General features: G+C 27.8%; 2 protein-coding genes across 2 annotated transcripts in view; one reads left to right on the forward strand and one right to left on the reverse strand.

Annotated features, from left to right (window-relative positions):
* LOC134835454 (uncharacterized) overlaps window positions 1-19,338 on the forward strand; it is a 35,241-nt gene that overhangs the window by 11,708 nt on the left and 4,195 nt on the right. Inside the window, 1 exon segment of the mRNA XM_063850335.1 lies at window positions 18,602-18,672. Within this exon segment, the coding sequence (XP_063706405.1) occupies window positions 18,602-18,672 (71 nt within the window).
* LOC134838043 (gametocyte-specific factor 1 homolog) lies at window positions 5,533-6,324 on the reverse strand. The gene is made up of 3 exons (XM_063853487.1): window positions 6,116-6,324; window positions 5,927-6,052; window positions 5,533-5,873 (listed from the first exon to the last, which is right to left on the reverse strand). The coding sequence occupies exons 1-3, from the start codon at window positions 6,167-6,169 to the stop codon at window positions 5,553-5,555; spliced, it is 501 nt and encodes a 166-aa protein (XP_063709557.1). The 5' UTR covers window positions 6,170-6,324; the 3' UTR covers window positions 5,533-5,552.

Genomic DNA, 19,338 nt, shown 5'->3' on the forward strand with positions numbered 1-19,338 from the left:
ATATTTTAATAAAACAAGAGAATTAAAAACATTAAATAAAATAAAAAAAAAATAATTTTTATGCATATTTTTATATTTTTTTAGTATGATAAATTTAATTAAAATTAAAAATTATTTTTTTTTTTAATTTAATTTAATTTTCATAAAAATTAATAATTAAATAAAAAAAATTATTTAAAATAAATTTAATAAAAATTAATAAAAAAATTATTTTAATTCATAAAATTAATTTTTAAATAAATTATTTTAACTGATTTCCTTCAAAAATTATACTGAATATTATTTTTCTTTTAGCAAAAAAAATTATTTTGAGACAAAAAAATTATTTTAAATAAATTATTAATAATTTAAATAATTATTTTTGATATTTAAAATTTTATAATTTTTCAAGTATGTTCTAAAAAATATAGAAAAAAAATTCTTGAACTTAAAAAAAATTATCTTCTTTAAATTAGTCTTATTACCTTTTTTTATTTAAAAATAATCAATATTTTTTTTTTAAATTTAGTTAAACTTTTATGATTTTTTTATTGTTTTTTTTTAATTAAACAAATCTTTATCTATTTTTTCATAAAAATTACTTGTTAGCCTTAAGCTGTTTAAAAATACTAAAATTATGTAATTTGTTCACCTTTAAAATCTACGAAATTTTAATTTAATTCTCTGAAAATTTAATAAAATTTCCCTCTATGACCGAATTTAACTCCTCTTTCTTAACAACTAATAACAAACTTTCCAACTTTTGTTCAAAAATCGTCATAAGTCGCCGTATTATTCCTACAAACTTAATTTAATCTCTAGTCGGCTACAAATGTTCTTCATCCTTTTTAGTACCTATAATATAATCATCACTTTGAATTCATCTCATTCATGTTCATTCGCTTATTTCAAATCACATTAAAAAAAGTTTTTTATGCAAGTTGCTTTTCGAGCATAACACAAGCCTTCCATTAATGTTTTTTCTCTCTGGTTTTCCGAACTTTTTCCCAACAAAAGAACGTTTCCTCGTTTATGGCGAGTTAAAAATATGAAATGTGGAGCACAAAGAATGGGCATTTCACCATTTTTGTCGGAAACTTTTCTCGACTCGCTTTTTCATGGCACAAAAAATAATTTTTATTACAAGCCAAAAGCATTTAGAGATGATAAAATTTCTTTCCGCACGAACCATTGAAGCATGAATTTTATTCATATTAATTTTTTGTGCGAAAAATACTGCACTTGATAGCATCATAAGCCATAAACAAAATATTGCAGGCAATTTTCACATGGTAAACCTTAAATTAATGCTCTCTTCGTTGGCTCCCACTCGCTCACTCGCCACAAGCAAGCAAAACTTTAGTTTAGTAGATTAGTTGTAAAAATAGTTTTTGTGCACTTATGACGCTGTTGCACATAACCCACAAGAAAATCGTACAGTATTTGCGGTGAAAAGGAGATTAGAAGTTTGTTTAAATATTTATGAGAGAAAATGAAAATGTATGAAATTGACCTTATTTGATTTTGAACGGTCCCAAATTTGTTCTAAAAACGAATTTTTAATGAAAAATCCATCAATCGCCACGCTTTTTTCTCGTAATTTGTCTTAATTACCGCTTCCGACTGTCCCATGTGTGCATTCAATTTTTGATGAATTCCGACAAGGAGAGAGAAAAACTGCACATTTTGCATTGACAAGCGAATGACAACTGTGCAGAATATTTAATCAACTTTCAATCAATCAGCAAGCAGGACGAAGAACGTTTTTGCACAAGAATAAATCATGTGACCTGTGTAGCGTGCTGACTGCTTTAGTTATGGATTTGGCATGGCGGCACAAACTGCTTAGAACAATATTGATTTATATGGCGTTGCTTGTTGAACGGATGGAATAAATTATGAGACTTAGGTTGGTTTTGTGTTGATTTTGCGATCGTTTATTCATGTTTTGCTGGATATCGATACACATTTCTTCGTTTTGTGTGAAATTTGTTGAAGGTTTGAACAAAAAAAGGTTATTGAATGAAAAAAAAAATAATAAAAAAAAATTCTAAAAATTTACGACAAATATTCTTAACATTTTAAATTTGGATGTAAATTACTTTTAATTCATCATAATACAAATAAAATATTTTATTTAACCAGGACTTAAATTTATACAATAAATGACATTAATTAAAGGGACTTGACTGTGTCAAAGCCATTTTTGACAAATCTTGCTCCAAATCATTTTTAATCATTTTATAAAAATGAATCAAACAAATGAATAAAAATTTGTCAGAGACCTCTAATTTATCATTTTTAATCATTTTATAACTCAAAACTGCCAAAAAATTGAAACTGAAAAAAAAATTTTTTTTTGACATAGTTTTGTTTTGAAAACTAAATCAAGAGCAAAACTGTGTAAAAAACTGTGTCAAAAACTGTGTCAAAGCAATTTTTGACAAATCTTGCTCCAAATGGATAAAAATTTGTCAGAGGGCTCTAATTTATCATTTTTAATCATTTTATAACTTAAAACTATAAAATAAATAAATTTGCAAAAAAAAAATTTTTTCTAATATTTTGAGAAATTTATCATTTGCTGCTAAAAAAATTTATAAACTCTTCCCTTCAAAAATATTCAAACAAAAATATTTTTTGATAAAAAAAATGACACTTCAATCCAACTCATGCCAATTTCTTTCCACAATTGCACAAACTACATCAAAAGCCTTCTCAAGCCTTTCAGACTCGTATCTCTATCGCCTCAATTCACGTCTGTTAAAAAACAAACATTCTCCTTTTTCATATTTATTACGATACTCTTGTTGTTGTCGTTCAAGCAAACACCGCCTGAAGCAATTTTATGAATAAATATTTCATACACATCCACTCGACATGTCCTTTTTTCTCCAAATCATCAAAAATTTATTTACACATCAGAAAAATGTATAAAATCTAATCCAAACAAAACAAATTTTCCGATAAAACTCCAAATGTGGGTTAACAAACAGAAAAAAAATACAATTCGAGTCTCGGTCGATTAGTCAAAGTTAAACGATTTCTCATGTGACTGCCAAACATTTATTTAAAACTTTGTACAACAACAAAATTTGCAACACACCAGACTTTTTCGGCACAAAATATTGTGTTTTAACGTGACGTAACAGCATGCAGACATAATATGCTGCGCATTCACGTGACTTTCGTTTGCGAGAGAAAATTCCGGAGAGTGAGTTACCACGAAAAAGTTTTCTCATTTCCCCGCATTTGCACGTGTGCCGCGCGAGAAAACCCAAGAAAAAAGGGGAAATGTTTTGGGTTTTCCTTCAATGCGACGAAATGGATTAAAACAGTTTCATAGAGGCAACCAAGTAACTACAACATACACTTGGACTCGGTAGTTTTATAATTTTCCACACACTCACAGCAAACAAAAAAAATCATCTCTCGCGCGTACCGCGAAGAAAAATACCGGACGGTGTGTTTGGAGCTGCCTACTAAATAATCTCTCTATATAAATATTGTACTTATGTGTAAAAAGTGTGTTAATTTGTCGTAAATTTTGTTCAAAAAAAAAATTGTCGTGCAAGAAAAGTTAAAAATAAGACTAGATTTTTTCCGTCTCTCAGTTCTGTGTGGTCATTCATCTCTTTTTATTATACGAAAGTCAACAACAGACAAAGTCAATCAGCAGTAATGATAATAAAAAAAAATAAACATGAAAAATTTTAAATAAAAATTGACAATTAATGTGAGGAATGAAAAAATAACAATTATCGAATAATTTTTATTATTTTTTGTGGATTTAATTTTTTTAAAGTGAAAAAAGACAAGAAATTTGCCTTGATCTTCTAAAAAAAAATTATCTGGTTTCATAAAAAATTTGTTTAAAAAAATTAAAAATTTTTAAATGTCTAATTATTAAAAAAAAATTATAAAAAAAAAATATTCGTGAAAATAAAATTATATGAACAAAGGTTTCTTTCTATTTTAAAAAATTTAAATAAAAAAAATACTTAAAAATTAAAAAAAAAATAAATAAAAGACGAGTGATATTAAAAAAATAAAATAAAAGTGAACTGACGTCATATCACAAAAAAAATCATTAAAAAATAAAAACTGAACAAATAATACAAAAAAAATAGAAATGTAATGACAATGATCCGGATAACAACCGTAAAAAATACAAAAAGCAAAGAAACAAACAAATTTTTCACAATAAATTATGTATGTAAAAAATTGAAGCTCATTTTTCGTGAGTGTGTATGCAAAAAGTTTGTGTTTGTTTTGTTTAGCATCAGTCATCCTGGAATTTTATCACGTTCTGTCGCTCTCTCTCTTTCTCTCTACATCTCGTTGCAATTATATAACTAAAAAAAAAACAAAATAACAACTACTACCGTGCATATTTTCATGTTAACTAACAATAAAAATATTTAAACAGCGTGAAAGAGTGAGTTGTGTTGTTTTTTTTAAATAACATTGTTTTTGCAAAAATAAAACATTGATTGTTCTAAAAAAAAAAATAAAATAACAAGGAACGTTAAACAAAATTTGTTGATAATGAACGAAGGATTTAAAAATAAATGGAATCAATAATCGTTACATGCCAAAAGCTGATAAATTTGATTACATAAGATCCGTTGTTTGTTCGGCATATACCCTCGTTATTAGTCTTTTAATGTGTGCTTAGCAAGGAGTAAAAGAGTTGTTTTTATGGAAAATTAAAATTTGTTTAAAAAACTTGTTTTTGTTGTGTTGCTACAAGAGTTTGAACGAGCCCAAGAGGCAAAAATATAAAAATTGAAGATTATTATGACAAGAAAATGATGGCAAAGTTTTAATTAAATTTGATATTTTTTTATCGTTCAGTGAATTACTAAATATTTTTGATCAAAAAGTGAAATTTTAATCCTAAAATGAGGTTTAATCATAAAAATTGCGAAAATTTGTGATATTTTTGCAATATTTTCAGGTCTTTTTTTTAATTTTTTTAAGAAAATAAAAATTTTAAAAATTAAATAAGTTAATTTTTTAAATAAAAATAATAAAAATCTTAAAAATTTTGATCGAAAATTTAATTTTTTTTAAATAATTAAGCAAAATTTTTTGAAAATTCGAATATTTGGCTTGGGTTTTTAAGAGTTTGAAGCTCTATAAAGACTTTTAAATACAAATTCAGAATGTTTTCGCATAAAAATAAATTTACATTCTTATAATTTATCAAAATTTTACCAATTTTGAACAAATTAAACTTTTATACTGACAAGATTTTGTCCAAAAATGATTAAAATCGACTCAATTTTTTATCACTTTTAAAAATTTTCACTAAAATTTTACATAAAACCATCAATTTCATGTCAAAAACGATCTTTTAATATTAGATCTTGAACAGTTTTAACCTCAAATTTTATGAAAACAGGCACTTTTAATCAAATTTTCATATTTTTCTATTCACTTCAATCTATTTTGATACAATTTTCGCCATTTTAGGCCACTTTTGAACTTTCAATGTTCAAATCAAATACTTATCAAATAATAATAATAAGAAAAAAAATCATTTTGGTAAAAAAAAATCAATTTTCAATTCACTCGATCGGTTCAAGATCATCCAACTTGCGCAAACGTTGATTTTCCTGCTCATAGAATTGCCGACGTTGAGCGGGAGTCAATCCAATGCAACTTGCCGTCATCAAAACATTCTTCTCCTTGGCCACTTGACGTGCATTGTACGTCGGCACATCAAAGTCATCCCAGCTCTCTTCCGGTTGCATGAACGGATTTGTCGAAACCATCGACGAAATCTGATCCAAAGTCTTCTTGTTCTTCTTTGCCAGCTCCGAGTCCTGTGATGACAAGCTCACGTATTCGTCGAAACTGGTGCGATTGGGACAGATGATCTTGTGAGCCTTGAAAAAAAAATTTTAATTAAAAAAGAATTTTAAAAATTCGATTTGTTTACCTCCATGTCTTCCTGTTTCAAGCGATGAGTGCGATTGAAAGGACAGAAAACGAGAACAATATCCGGATGTTGCTTCGCACACTTGACCAAGTGAGTTTGCATGCGATGCGGAAGGATCTGATGACACTAAAAAGACAAAATTTAATTAAAAATCGAGCAAAAATCAAATTTCGATGAGAGATTTCTTACCGGATTGTAAGGACAGGTTTGAACATCCTCAAAACCAGCAGGATTCTTGTACATTTTGTACCGAATTTCAATCAACTGAGGCAAAATGACACTTTCTGAAGACACTTAAGGCCTAATTTTCAAGTTTTAACGCGAATTTTGTACAAAATTTTACAAAAAATATACAGAAGGCACGACGGCGTGTTTTTTTGTGGGAAAAAAAGAACCAATCAGCTGATTCAAACGACTCAAAAAGACTTGAATTAGCAAGTGCGATTTAGAAATTTTGAAAAAGTCGTTACAATTTCGCAAAAATTGATCAATTTAGTCATCAAAAGAGATTTTCTTCGAACTCTCACCGCAAAACACGAAAAAAATAATCCGATTATGCAATAAAAACTGATTGTCTGACCCAATTTGTATCGAAAATTCAACATTTTGCATCCAAATCCCACACAAAACGAAGCAAAGTGCAAAGAAAATTCCGGAAATTGAGAAAATCGGATGTATTTTTGTTGCTTGCTAAACCAAACAAGAGCAACTGATAATAAATTTAAAAAGATAATCTGACTTGGAGCCGCAAGTATCGATCGTTTTTCGTCTATAAACTAACTTTTTTGCCCAAAACCCGAACAAAAAAGTGAATTTCCGGCAGCAAGCCACTAATAAATCCATTGCGTCATAAAAAAAATTGGATAAAAGCAAGTCCCTAATTAAATTTGCTCTTGTTTATAAGCAAGCAGTCCTTTTTTTCGCCTATAAATAGGCACGCATTAACGACAAACACAAGTACAAGTTTTAAATTGAAAGTGCTTGAAGTGAAAATTTCTTGTTTTCCCATAAAAGTATTTTATTTTATTTCTTCTTCTTCTATTTTTGTTATTTTTTTTCGAGAGCACTTCATTTCACGATGTCTTTTGTTTTTTTTTTATCGTTACGTAAGTTTAGTACCCGGCGTCTCCATCCGGTATATTTTTCCACTCTCAAAATATTTTTCCTTGAACTCCAATTTTTGCCGCATGCCAAAGAAGCAGCCATAAAATTAAATCAAAAGTCTCTCCTTATTTTAATTGGTAATCGTTGAAAGTAGTAAAAAAGAGAGAAAAACGGAAAAAAATGAAGAAAGGAAGGAGAAACATTAAGAAACTAAAGAAAAATCACATCAACGAGGCAAAAGTTTACTACAAAACAGTCAAATTGAAGGAGTTCCACGTAATTACGTCACAACAATTTTCCGTTTTTTTTTTTTTGTGTTTCTAGCCCCATATAAGGAGCTATGATTATTATTTTTGTACCAAACACACACAAAACATACATAAAAATGTTACTTTTGTTATGATGAACACCGAACTACTACAGCAATGCTCCGTTTATCGATTTTCTGGCAGCTCTGGCTCGTGGTACGAGCGACAATGGTTCGTGTCGTGAATGTGAATGTTAATTTAGAACAAGAGGTTACAGGCACAATTTTGTGCTTCTTCACGTTGCCAGCCTTGAACGAAAATGGCATTTTTTTACGTTTTTTGGCACACAGCAATAAATTCATCAAATCCTCTTCTTTTCAATTCTTCGTCGTTTTTTTTTTCTTTTGCTTTCGAAATAAAATCGAAAAATGTATCAAGGTTAATTTATTTATTTTATTTAATTTTATTTGAAGAATCTGCGACAAAATCCGTTAATCTTGCATTAATTTAAATTCAATTTCGGCATTCTTTGCGCCAACAAAATGTTATTTATTTATAAATAAATTGTAGATTTTGAGCGGTTCATTAATTTTCCGCTTAAAATTTTCCGTCGAGTGTGTTAGAGCGGAGACAAAATGTGCGGTCGTTCGGTGTGGAGTTGATTTATTATTAATTAGTTGAATGAGAGGACTCGATAACGACATGTGCCATGTATGATGCCAACAATTTGCATGAAAATCCAAAAATAGCTGCGATTATGTGGTTTATTTAGGGAGCTGAAAGAAAAAAAAACGAGTTAAAAAGGGGTTTTAGTGAATTTAGCGTATTTTGAACAAAAAAAAATAAAATAATTTTTTATGAATTTGTTCAAGAAATTTTTAAAATTATTAATTATTTAAATAATTAAATTTTAATTTTAAAAAAAATTGAAATTTAAATTAAAAATATTTAAATTTTAATTTTAAAAATAATTAATTGAATTTAATTAAATTTTACATTAAAATCGAAAATATTAATTCAAAAATTTTTTTATCAATAATATTTATATTTTTTTTAAATTATTTTTTAATTTAATTTAATTAATATTTTTTAGTACTTAAATTATTAATTTTAATAAGTAAATAAATTTTTAAATTTTTGTAGTTAATTTTTAAATTAATTTTACATTTTTTTAAACAAATTTAATATATTAAATATTTATTAAATGATATTAAATTTTAAAAAATAATCTTTTTAAATAAATATTTATTAATTTTAATATTAAAAAAATCAAATTAAAATTTTTAAACTAATATGACTGAATTTCACGATTTTTTTTTACTTTTTATAAATTTTTAAATATTTTAAAATTTTTTAACTCTTTTTTCTTTTCAAAATCACAAATTTCTCAAATAAAAAAAATTATTCAAAATTTTCCATCGGAAAAAAATTTTCCATTTCCCCATTCAAAAAAGTTTCATGTCTCAAAAGGATTATATCGCAATAATTGCTTTTCGGGTAACATGATATCAGCACCAATTGACCTGATACGGATACATAAACACTGCAAACAAAACAGGTGTTGAAGTCATTGTCAATCATCCTTGTAGAGCGACAATATAGCGTGTTTTCCATGCCATACAACGACCCTCTATAGCAACATTTCATGTATAATTAATATGTTTTGTGATACATTGCATGACATTGCATAGTTTGTAACACTTTTGAAAATGTCGTGTTTGTTTTAATTTTACTCCCTCATCCACTTCGATGACCAGGAGCAACATTTTCCGCGTCTCATCCCGCTTTCATCGCAATTTTGCCGACGTGACACTCTAAAATATCGATTTTTGTAGTTTTTGTCGCAGAAACATGTCCAGCACGTTTATTTATATAAATATTATTGTGACATCTTTCATGAACGAGACATTCAAAAATTTCTATTTTTGTTACGCGAATAAACGACATGTGAAATGACGTTCCAGCTCGTGTGGAGACGACTTGTGACCTGAAAACAAATTTAAAAAAAAAATGAGAAAAAGTTAGAAACAAAGAACATTTAAGAAGAAATTTAAGCTGCCATTCACAACTTACTAATTAAATTTATTGCACATTAACGTTGCCGCACTCTTGATGATGTGTGCGGTGAAAAACTTTTAATTGTATCACCTGTTATGGGCATCTTAGAAATAATTTGTAGCGAGACTCGTGTCGAGAACGATAATGATGGCAAACGATAAAGGCAAAAAAAAAATGAAATTTATGAAGGAAATGCAGTAGAAAACTTTGCAACATGGAAAAAATTAATTAGTTTATAATTAATTTCATTATTTTATGAAAAAAAAATTATTGCAGCACAAAAAAAATAATTTGTCTTTAATTTTATTAATTTTGTTTCTTTTATGGAAAATTTATTTAAAAAAATGTCAATTTTTATGAAAATTTACACAAAAAGTCATAAATTTCTCAGAAAAATCCTCATCAGCAAAAAAAAACTTTTTGCAAAAATGTCGAAAAATTGTTTGTCATGCCCCAAAAACGCAATTCCTGTTCATCACTGTTATGAATCGAACGTGATATCGCAAAAAAACGTACATTACCCAAAAAAAAACCGAATGTTTTTGAATATTAAGGACATATCTTTTCTTCATGCCTGAATAAATTTTCTTTCAAATAATTTATTGATTCGTGAAAATTTATGGTTTAGTCATCATCATCGTCGTCGTCAAATGTGAATGTCTCTTAAATTAATTCTTATTTTTGCTTTCTTCGATAATCGTACATAGAAAAATTGAAGAAAAACAAAAAAAAACTTCGACTAGATTGTTTCGACGTAATTAAAAAAGTTTTTCATATTTTTTCACCGCCACTCGGGATACAATTTTCTAATAGACTTTTGTACTTTCTCTCACAAACTCGGTTAGTTAATTAATATTTTCCATAGAAAAAAAGGAAAAAAAAATTAAAAGTTATCAAGCTTCTCTCGTTTTTTCATGTTTTCGGATGATAGAAAGAAAAATAAATTTACGTAATAAAAATAGTTTCGAACAAATATTTGTTTAACAATTTCATCAAATTATGTGTTCAGCTTTCACTTCAAAGCAAGTGAGCACAGTGAATAAATAAACTTCATTTAACCAAACCAAAAAAAAAACGGGTACCGAAGATAACGACCATCGCGCGTAATAAAACACGGCGGAGGCACATACGTAAAAAAAAGGCATTTTTGGCATTTATTATTTATCATATTTTTTTGTACGTGAAAGCCGCACTTTCGTTCTTTGATTGCTCTTTTATTTATGGAAAATACATTTTTGTTGTTGTTGTTGCTCGTATACAATGCTCACTTAATGATGAATAAATCCAAGGAAAAAAAACCCTGACATAATAACCCCCATGCTTTGTTGAGGCATTAACAGAGGCGGACTTTTGGTTATTTATGTCTTGCTTGTTTATTAGAATGGAATTTCTTTTATGATTACGGAAAGATTATTTTTTTTGGAGATTTTATGGCAGGAAATTATGAGGTATTTTTGTGTGATCTTGAAGAGGTCAAAAATTATTATTAGTTTTGAGGTCAGAAGTTGATTTTTTTTTGTGAATTAAAATAATTTTAAAATTAAATTAAATTAAATGAGAATAAATATTTTAAAGTTAGTTTTTTTAAAATTAAAGTTAGTTTTTTATTTATTAAATAAAATAAAAAAAAAAATTTATTAATCTTAAAAATTAAAAAAAAAAATAATTAATGAAATAAATATTAATTAATTTATATTTTTTGTAAACTAAAATTTAAAATTAATTCAATAAAATATTTTAGAATAATAAATTAATTCGAAAATTTTAAATCAATTAATTTTATTATTTTTTTATTTTCAATGAATATTTTCAAATAATTTTTTTATTTAGGGGCAATTAAAATAAATTTAATATTCTAAAATTTAGAAAAAAAAATATTGAATTTTTTTTTCAATATTTTTCGTTTTAAATTTAAATTAAATAAAAATTTGGCAAAAAAAATTTGTATGAAAATTTTAGTATTTCAAAATTTTTAAATTTTGGTTTAGAGCCTTTAAAAAATTTAAAAATTAAAAAAAAAATTTTAAAATAAATAATTAATGAAATAAATATTTTTTTCGTTTTTCAAATTAATTTATATTTTTTGTGAACTAAAATTTAAAATTAATTCAATAAAATATTTTAGAATAATAAATTAATTCAAAAATTTTAAATCAATTAATTTTATTATTTTTTTTTCGATGAATATTTTTAAATAATTTTTTTATTTAGAATTAATTTTAAAAAATCAAAAAAGGCACAAAAAGTTATATCAAAGTAAAAAAAAATAATTCAAATTCGTAAATTTACTTAAAATGTCTCTTTTCATATTTTAAAGAACATTATAAGGTTTCTTTTGGATATATTCTTTTTATTAAAATTACAAATAAATAAAATTAAATTCAAAAATAGCTAATTTTTGGGTAATTTTTTTTTTCTAATCCAAAAAATGCAGATTTTTGTGTTACTTCAATAATTTTTTTAAAATTGATAAAAAAAGCAAAAAAAAAAATAAGTAATTTTTTTAAATATTTTTCTACCATCTCTTTGGTAAAATATTCAAATTTTGACAAAAAATTAAAATTTACATCAAAAAAATTAAAAAATATTTTAACTCTAATAAAAAATGCCCCATTCCCCGTCATCTCTTGGAATGCACGTGCCAGCACAATATTGATCCAACTCTTTAATTTGCCGGTAAATACTAAAAAAAAAACTTTCCGGATCGATTGAAATATCGTTAAATCATATGCACATACCCCGTTTTTCTTTTTTTGTTCTCTGATTTGATTAAATTAATTATTTATACTCACGCAAACTACATTAAAATTCACAATAAATCGCGAGTGGCGCGAGAATCTTTCGTTTTTTGCAGATAATAACTCGTTGTATCTGTGCAAAATGAATCACGCAGCAGGTCTGAAACAAAAAAAAATATTTTCCTTTCCTGTCGTGATATTTTTTTTTCTTGATGCGGCAAAAAATGTGAAACAGCTCGAATGACTTTCCTCGCAATTTCATTCATTATTTAACATCAAGAAGCGATGCAATGCAGATATATGATACACAGGTGTCACGACGCTCGCCTCCTGTTCGAATGTCAGCCAGTAACTGGGTTATGCCATTTTTCCATAAAAAAGTAAAAATAAACCGAAGCGACTTTGAATTTTTGGTGTGCATAAAATATAAATTTTATTTTGCTGACGACACCAAACGAACAAACAAATAACAAAAAAAATGGGATAGTTTTGTTAAATTGTCGGTTATTTGCTGCCGTAACATGCGAAAAATCAATACGAATCGTTCTCGGCAAGGACGACGTTTTTTCTGCGGTTGACTTTGATTTATGGCTTTGGCGAAGAAGGAAAAAATCAAGCAAAAAAAAATTGCTTTGTTGGCCGATGAAAGAACATCTGTAAGCGTTAGCGTAATCAAGTGTTTCACTGATTTTGCTGCAAATCTCACCTGAGCACTTAATTTCTCTCATTTCTCGTCTCTCTCGTGTGAAAATAATAATTTTCCATTTGATTACCCGAGCAATTGAATTCATCCATCATCTCGATCTTGACGAAAACGGAGCTTTTTATCGCTCGAAGCCATTCGTGCAACTAGAATTAAACAAAATAATTAAATTTCACAAGAAAACCTCACGTTTCACGTGTGCACTAATTACGAATTTTCTCAATGCAGCAAAATCCTTTGACGCAAAATTTAATCTTTGTGCAATTTAAAGCATTTTAATTTGTTTTTGAGTCAAAATGCAGGAAAATCCTGAAATTGTCAGTGTAATTGCAGATTACGGGAAACAATTTGTCGACAATCGTCAAAAAGAGGAAAACTCATGTCATCAAGTTTCATTTGAATCAGTCAAGTTTTGATGATGCGCGTGAATGACAGACCAGACGACTCCATTTTCCATACAATTTGTGCAGAAAATCTAAAAAAACAGAAATAAAATGAAACGTTAATGACATGAAAACCAAAAATTGTTAATGGAATAAGATAATGGAGACATAAAGAAAATGCTTTTTAGTGAAAATAATACAGAAATATTAGATTTCGCTTCGTTATTTTGCGGAAAGAAGGAAATGAGTGGCAAATTTATCATTAGTTTTGTATGAATTTTGGCTTTAAGACCGAAAATGAAGAAAAACTTACCAACTTTAAAAAATTCTCTTAAGTAAAAATGATGAATTTCCCTTCAAGAGCTTCAAATTTGATAAATTTTGATATTCACGAGGGATTGATTGCCATAAAAAACCTTGAACTCATCTCGTACTCTTCAAAAAACATGAAAAATGTAAATTTTATCAATCACAGAGATCAAAATATCTCAATAACGAAGCGTGTGTGACCTCCTATCCATCTTCTTCACTGCTAAAAAAAATCAAAATAACAAAAAATACTTCAACTTGCCACATTTCTCAGCATTTTTCGCAAGTCAATCACATGCCTCGCCGAATTCCGCAATAATTTTAGACAATTTATGTGCTCACAGCTGTCACAAATGACTGAAAAAAGACAAAAATGAATTCAATTCGGTGTATTTTCAATATTTTGCGCTATAATAAACTTTCATTGTTAAAATTTTCGTCATTATCGTTCCGCCTTTGAAACATGACACCACTGTTGTAGACATTTTTGACGATAAATTTTTGACAATTAAACGGTTTTCGGTGGTTAACCTCACTTTCCTTCACGAAATCTGTAAAAATAAAATATACAAATTATTTAAATCCACGAAATTGTGTTAAAAATAGAATTTGTTATGGACAAAACGGTGCCTTGTCAATGGTTTTTCTTCGTTCAATGTCACAAACATTGAAAGAAAATCGTTGGAAATCCTTACGGTTCAATAAATTGATTAATGCTTTTCTTTCACGTACACACATTTCCATTTTTCGTTCGCTTCACAAGTCGTTTTCTCCTATTTTTATTCGGTAAATGACAGTTTTATATTATCTTTGAATGACTTCTCGTTTTATTTTATTTTATTATTCGAGCATTACGAGGAGAAAAGTTAAAGATTTTGTCCGTATTTGCTGTTGTTCGGAACATGAGGAGTAAGAAATTGGATGAAAATTTTCAAAAGACTCAAAATGGAGAATTTTGAAGAGAGGAGTACGAAAATGAGAAAATTTTTAATAATGAGGAGTAATAAATTGTGAAAGATGAAAATTGATGCCAAAATTTCCAAATTTTGTAAAAAATTGAATTGTGTGATATGCAAAAAAAAACAAGAAAATGACAATTTTTTGTAAAATCATCGAATTATTAATTGAGGAGTACAAAAAAGTGAAAATTTGCGAATAATGAGGAGTATGCAAATTTAAAATTGACAATTTTGAGTCCAAATTTTTAATTTTTGAATGAAAAATCTTAAAAAGTAAATTTTTTCGCGGAAAAAGTACGAATTTGTTAATGAGGAGTAGTTAATAGATGAAAATTTGAAGAGGAGTACGAAATTGTGAAATTATTGTAAAAATACGATAAAAACATACAAAAAAACAAAAATTTTCAGTATCTATGTCATTTACAATAAACGACACTTTATCACAGCACAATAGCTACACAAAGAGACTACTGACCTGAATCTGCAATCGCTTTTTATTATGCAAGTTGTTGGCGTGAGATGATGCGATATCGGTCCCCAAGTACATCATAATGAGCCGATAACCGTTTTTTATGCATCTACAAAGAAAAAAAAAATGTTAATGGTTGATTAAGCATTCGTTTGATATGGATTTATTGATCAGTTGTTGTTAACAAGAGCTCGAACGTCACATTTTTTGTTGTTGCTGTTGTTGTGTTTTCTTGTTGTTCGATACAAGTTTTCATAACAATACCTTTTTATCTATCTCTTCCTTCGCTTTTTTACGACATTCTTTTGTGTGTGTGTGTAATTTATGATATCTTTGATCATGTTTTTTTCATTCACTTTTGCTGTCATATCGCACAAGAAGCAAGCACAGAAACACTGAAAAGCGAAAACAAAAGTCATGAACAATTTTCAAGCATTTTTGGGTACAACTGAATGATGAAGAGACTAATCAGACGACAAACATCTTTCTTTATGTCTCGGTGCTTTTGTCGAAAGAAAAATGGAACGGAAAGAAAAATGGAGACGAGAAATGAACGATCTTCTTCCTTTTTTTTTTTGCTCGCTGTTCCAAATATTTGTATTTAACATGAAAATATTCCGCCGAGAGAGAGATCCGGTTATTTATTCTTATTTATTTGACTGGAACAAGACAAACACACACAGAGAGAAAATAACAATGAAATAAATTGCTCTCAATAAAAATAAAATGGTAATAAATAATTTTTTACTCACTACTAGATGTTGTTGTTGTTGTCATGAACTTGTGTAAGAAACTGAAATGAAGGAACTTTTCGTCGCAATTGCAATTAATCTCTATAAATAATAATTAAAAAAAAAGAACATTTTGCTCACTTAAAAAAAATTAAAATAATAAATTGAAGTATTAAGCAAGAAACATTCGAGCAAAACGGAATCAAGACGGTGCAGAAAAACGGTACGGTCTTGTCGGGCGCCACAAAATTAGCCCGCAAGATGTCTTTAGTGTTGTGTAATGTTGCCTCATCAAATGGAACCAGTGGCAATAATGACAATAATAATAATGCAGATAATACAAGTGACGATTCTAATACTGTTACAATATACAGGTAAAATTTTCCATCATTTCCTCCTCCTACTCCGCCTGCTATTCCATCATATACTTCTCTTAATTAAGAGTAATTTGATTGATTTTGTGGGCTTCTCGTTCTGCTTCGAAGTTGTTGTTTTGAGCACTTGATTAAATCAATATTTAATTAGATCAATTGTTTCGATTGAATAAATGGACAATAAAGTCAGGTTTTGGAAATTAATTTGATTTGATAACTGCTTTGAATAAATTGAATAAAATCAAGGCAACATTCGGAAAATTTAATTGAATTAAATGGAAAGTTAAATATTTATGGAAACTTTATTGTTAAAATTAAAATTTATCTTCAAAAAATGCAAATTAAATTTAAAAACAAAATTAAATGTGCATTGGGCTAATTTTTGTACATTTTTGTACTCCTCATATAATTTTTCCAATAAAAACAGATCGTAAAATGGCGACATTTTGAAGATTAAAATATAAATATTTTACAATTTAAAAAAAAATAAAGATATGAGTCGTGAAAATGAAAAAAAATTGTAAAAATGACTTCAAAAGATAAAATTACTTTAATATTTTCACATTGATTCTTTCATTTATGTTGAAGAAATTTTTTTAATTTTTAGTTTAGAATTCAAATATTTCGAATATTAATCACCAATTTATCTTAAAATTTACTTTATACCTAAAAAAAAAATAAAAATTAGGTAAAAATTAACGACAATACTATAATCACAAAATGTTACTCCTCAAATTAAAAATCTGCCCCATGTCACAAAATAGTAGATCAATGTAAACAAAGAACACGTGTTTTTGTTCAAGAACTAAAAATTCGTAATTTTCCTTCTTTCTCAGTAATAATAAATTAATATCACTCTAAATTTTCACATAAAATTCAGAAAAATAATAGAAAATTTCTAATTAATCCAAACCAAGCATTTACATAATCCCGATCCAACTGGAATGACATTTTTCAACAAACCAAAGCTCAAAAGTGTCCTTGAAGCCTGTGAACCTCTTTCGTTGCCAATGACTTTCTACATTCATAGGAGAGTCACTTTCAGCTGTTTCAGTCTCACGAACTCTCTTTCTTCGAAGCACAATCTAATAAATAATTTCCCATCATCATCATATATTAAAAAGCCAATTAAAAGCTCTCAACCACTCTATTAAATGAGATAAGTTTCGCAACAAACGTGACATTCTCCCACATAATAATAACATGCTCATTAATTAACCATAATTCGTTCATCACATACGACGACGACGACGGAAAACAAAACATCCAACAACAATACAATACGTGAGATAATCTTGGTGACTTCTAATTTTACACCAAATGAGATCGTATCCTCAGATTGTTCTATTTTATTATTACGAGCTGATAAAAATTCCTACCTCTCCTCCGGTCTTATTTTTCTTTCGTTGTTTTTATGAATGATGGTAATAAAAATATGTCTCTTCCCTTGTCGCTGGCTTCGTGTGTTTTCACATAATTATCTAATTTTTTTTTTAATGTACATACTGAAACAGTTGACAGTTCAAGGCTTTCCTTGCTAATCCATTTTGTAAACATTTTAAATTCCTTTATTTACCATGCGAATTATAAAACCGATGATTTATTTCTCTCCCTCTTTCCTTTTGTATTTTTGGAGGAAACCGGAATACGTGGTCCTCCTTCGTCATGATTTATGACCATTTTCCTTTTCTGCCTTTCGCTCTTCTCTCTCGGTTTCATGAAATGAAAAATTTCATCTCGTTAGCAATTAAATAAATTTTGAAAGAAAGTCACATAAACACAAAAAATTTGAACAGAATACTAATTCAATTAAAGATAATCCCAACAAGTACCCGTATAAGCTTTTATTTTATGTTTAATATGCTAACAAGGACACTTTCGGAGAATGAGAGATATAGATAAAAGGCTTTCTCGGAAATCCCCAAGCTTTTATCGTCATATAAATCAAGCACTTTTCTCGTAAAGTCGGCAAAAAATGAAACTAAAATTACCGAGAAAAAAGCGCTTTTGTGAATTTTCATCAATTTTCAAGAAAAAGGGTAGATTTTAAAAATAGTTCGTTATTATAAAGTTTTTCTTTATCCTATTTATGCCTTTGAGACGTAGATCTTCACAAAGCAACGTAAATTAACAGAGACTAAACAGCTTTCTGTTATTTTTATTATTATCTTCCCCATGGAGTTGCCAGAAGATAAACTTTTTGTCCAATGAATATTTTTCATTAGTGCTTTTTCCGCGTCGTTCGTCGTCGTCTTCGTCGTTCTTTTGATGAAATTGTCATAGATTGAAGAAAGCAGACAAAAAAAGGGAATTGAAGTAGAAAAATGAACTTTTTTAATAACATCAATAATTCACAATCTCCGTTACTTTTGTTGAAATTGCAACTTTTTTGCATGCATTTTTTTTTTTATAAATTTAATATTTTTTAATATTGAATCGTATCGATGACTCGGATCAATATTTTGTTGTAAGTTTTGTAACAAACTTTTCTTGTTTAAAGAGTTACTTGAAAAATTGGAAAAGAATCGACAAGCAAGACATGCAACGGAAAATAATAATAATGAGAAACTTAACGCCAGATATTTTCTCTTATTTACAGATGTAGAGCACCAATAGCATCGCTAGACTGTATGGAGGAATTTAGCGGTACGGGAGGACATCTCGATTTCGGTACACTACTAATGGCTTTTTTGTGTTTAGTTGAATAGAAAAAAAATATTAGAAAACAAAATTTCTTCATATATGGAATTGAAAGCTTAAAGAAATTGTCAAAAAAGAACTTTAAAAATAATTTTTATAAAAATTTTTAAGGTCTCAAAGGAATTTTTGACATTTTCTGCAAAATTGACTTACCTCGATGGAGACGTCTAGTTTTTTAAAATAATTTTTTATCAATTTTTCTCATAAGAAGAAAATTATCGACGAGTGTTTCTCGCTTTTCAAGTGAAATTTATGTCAATAATCATATGTTGCTCATAAATATTTAAAAAAAACACGCGCCGTATGTCGATAATGTGCCTTCTCACAATTATTTTTCTCTTCTTTGCACCATCTTCTTGCTCACTGCATTTTATGGCTTTAAAAAAATATTTTGCGGAAATATTTAAGAAAATATAAAAAACAAGACGTCTCCATGTCGCGCCACTGTCTCATTCGGCAATCAAAAATAAATTATTTTATATTATTTTCGATTGCATTTTTGCATATTTCCCACACATTTTCAATGTCTAGCTATTTTTTGTCGCACGTTGTGAATTTTTTAAAAAAATAAATAAATAAATGAAAAAAAATGTACACAAAAAATGTGACCGTACATTTTTTTCATCATTTTATTTA

This window comes from Culicoides brevitarsis, chromosome 1 (assembly GCF_036172545.1).
Source record: "Culicoides brevitarsis isolate CSIRO-B50_1 chromosome 1, AGI_CSIRO_Cbre_v1, whole genome shotgun sequence".
NCBI classification, from domain to species: Eukaryota; Metazoa; Arthropoda; class Insecta; order Diptera; family Ceratopogonidae; genus Culicoides; species Culicoides brevitarsis.

Bases quoted from the DNA above. Each gene is read 5' to 3' on its own strand.
- LOC134838043 (XM_063853487.1), bottom strand. From the start codon at position 6,169: ATGTACAAGAATCCTGCTGGTTTTGAGGATGTTCAAACCTGTCCTTAC. The intron at 6,053-6,115 runs GTAAGAAATCTC...TTGTCTTTTTAG, and splicing joins AAACCTGTCCTTACAATCCG to TGTCATCAGATCCTTCCGCA. The intron at 5,874-5,926 runs GTAAACAAATCG...TTTTTTTTCAAG, and splicing joins TGAAACAGGAAGACATGGAG to GCTCACAAGATCATCTGTCC.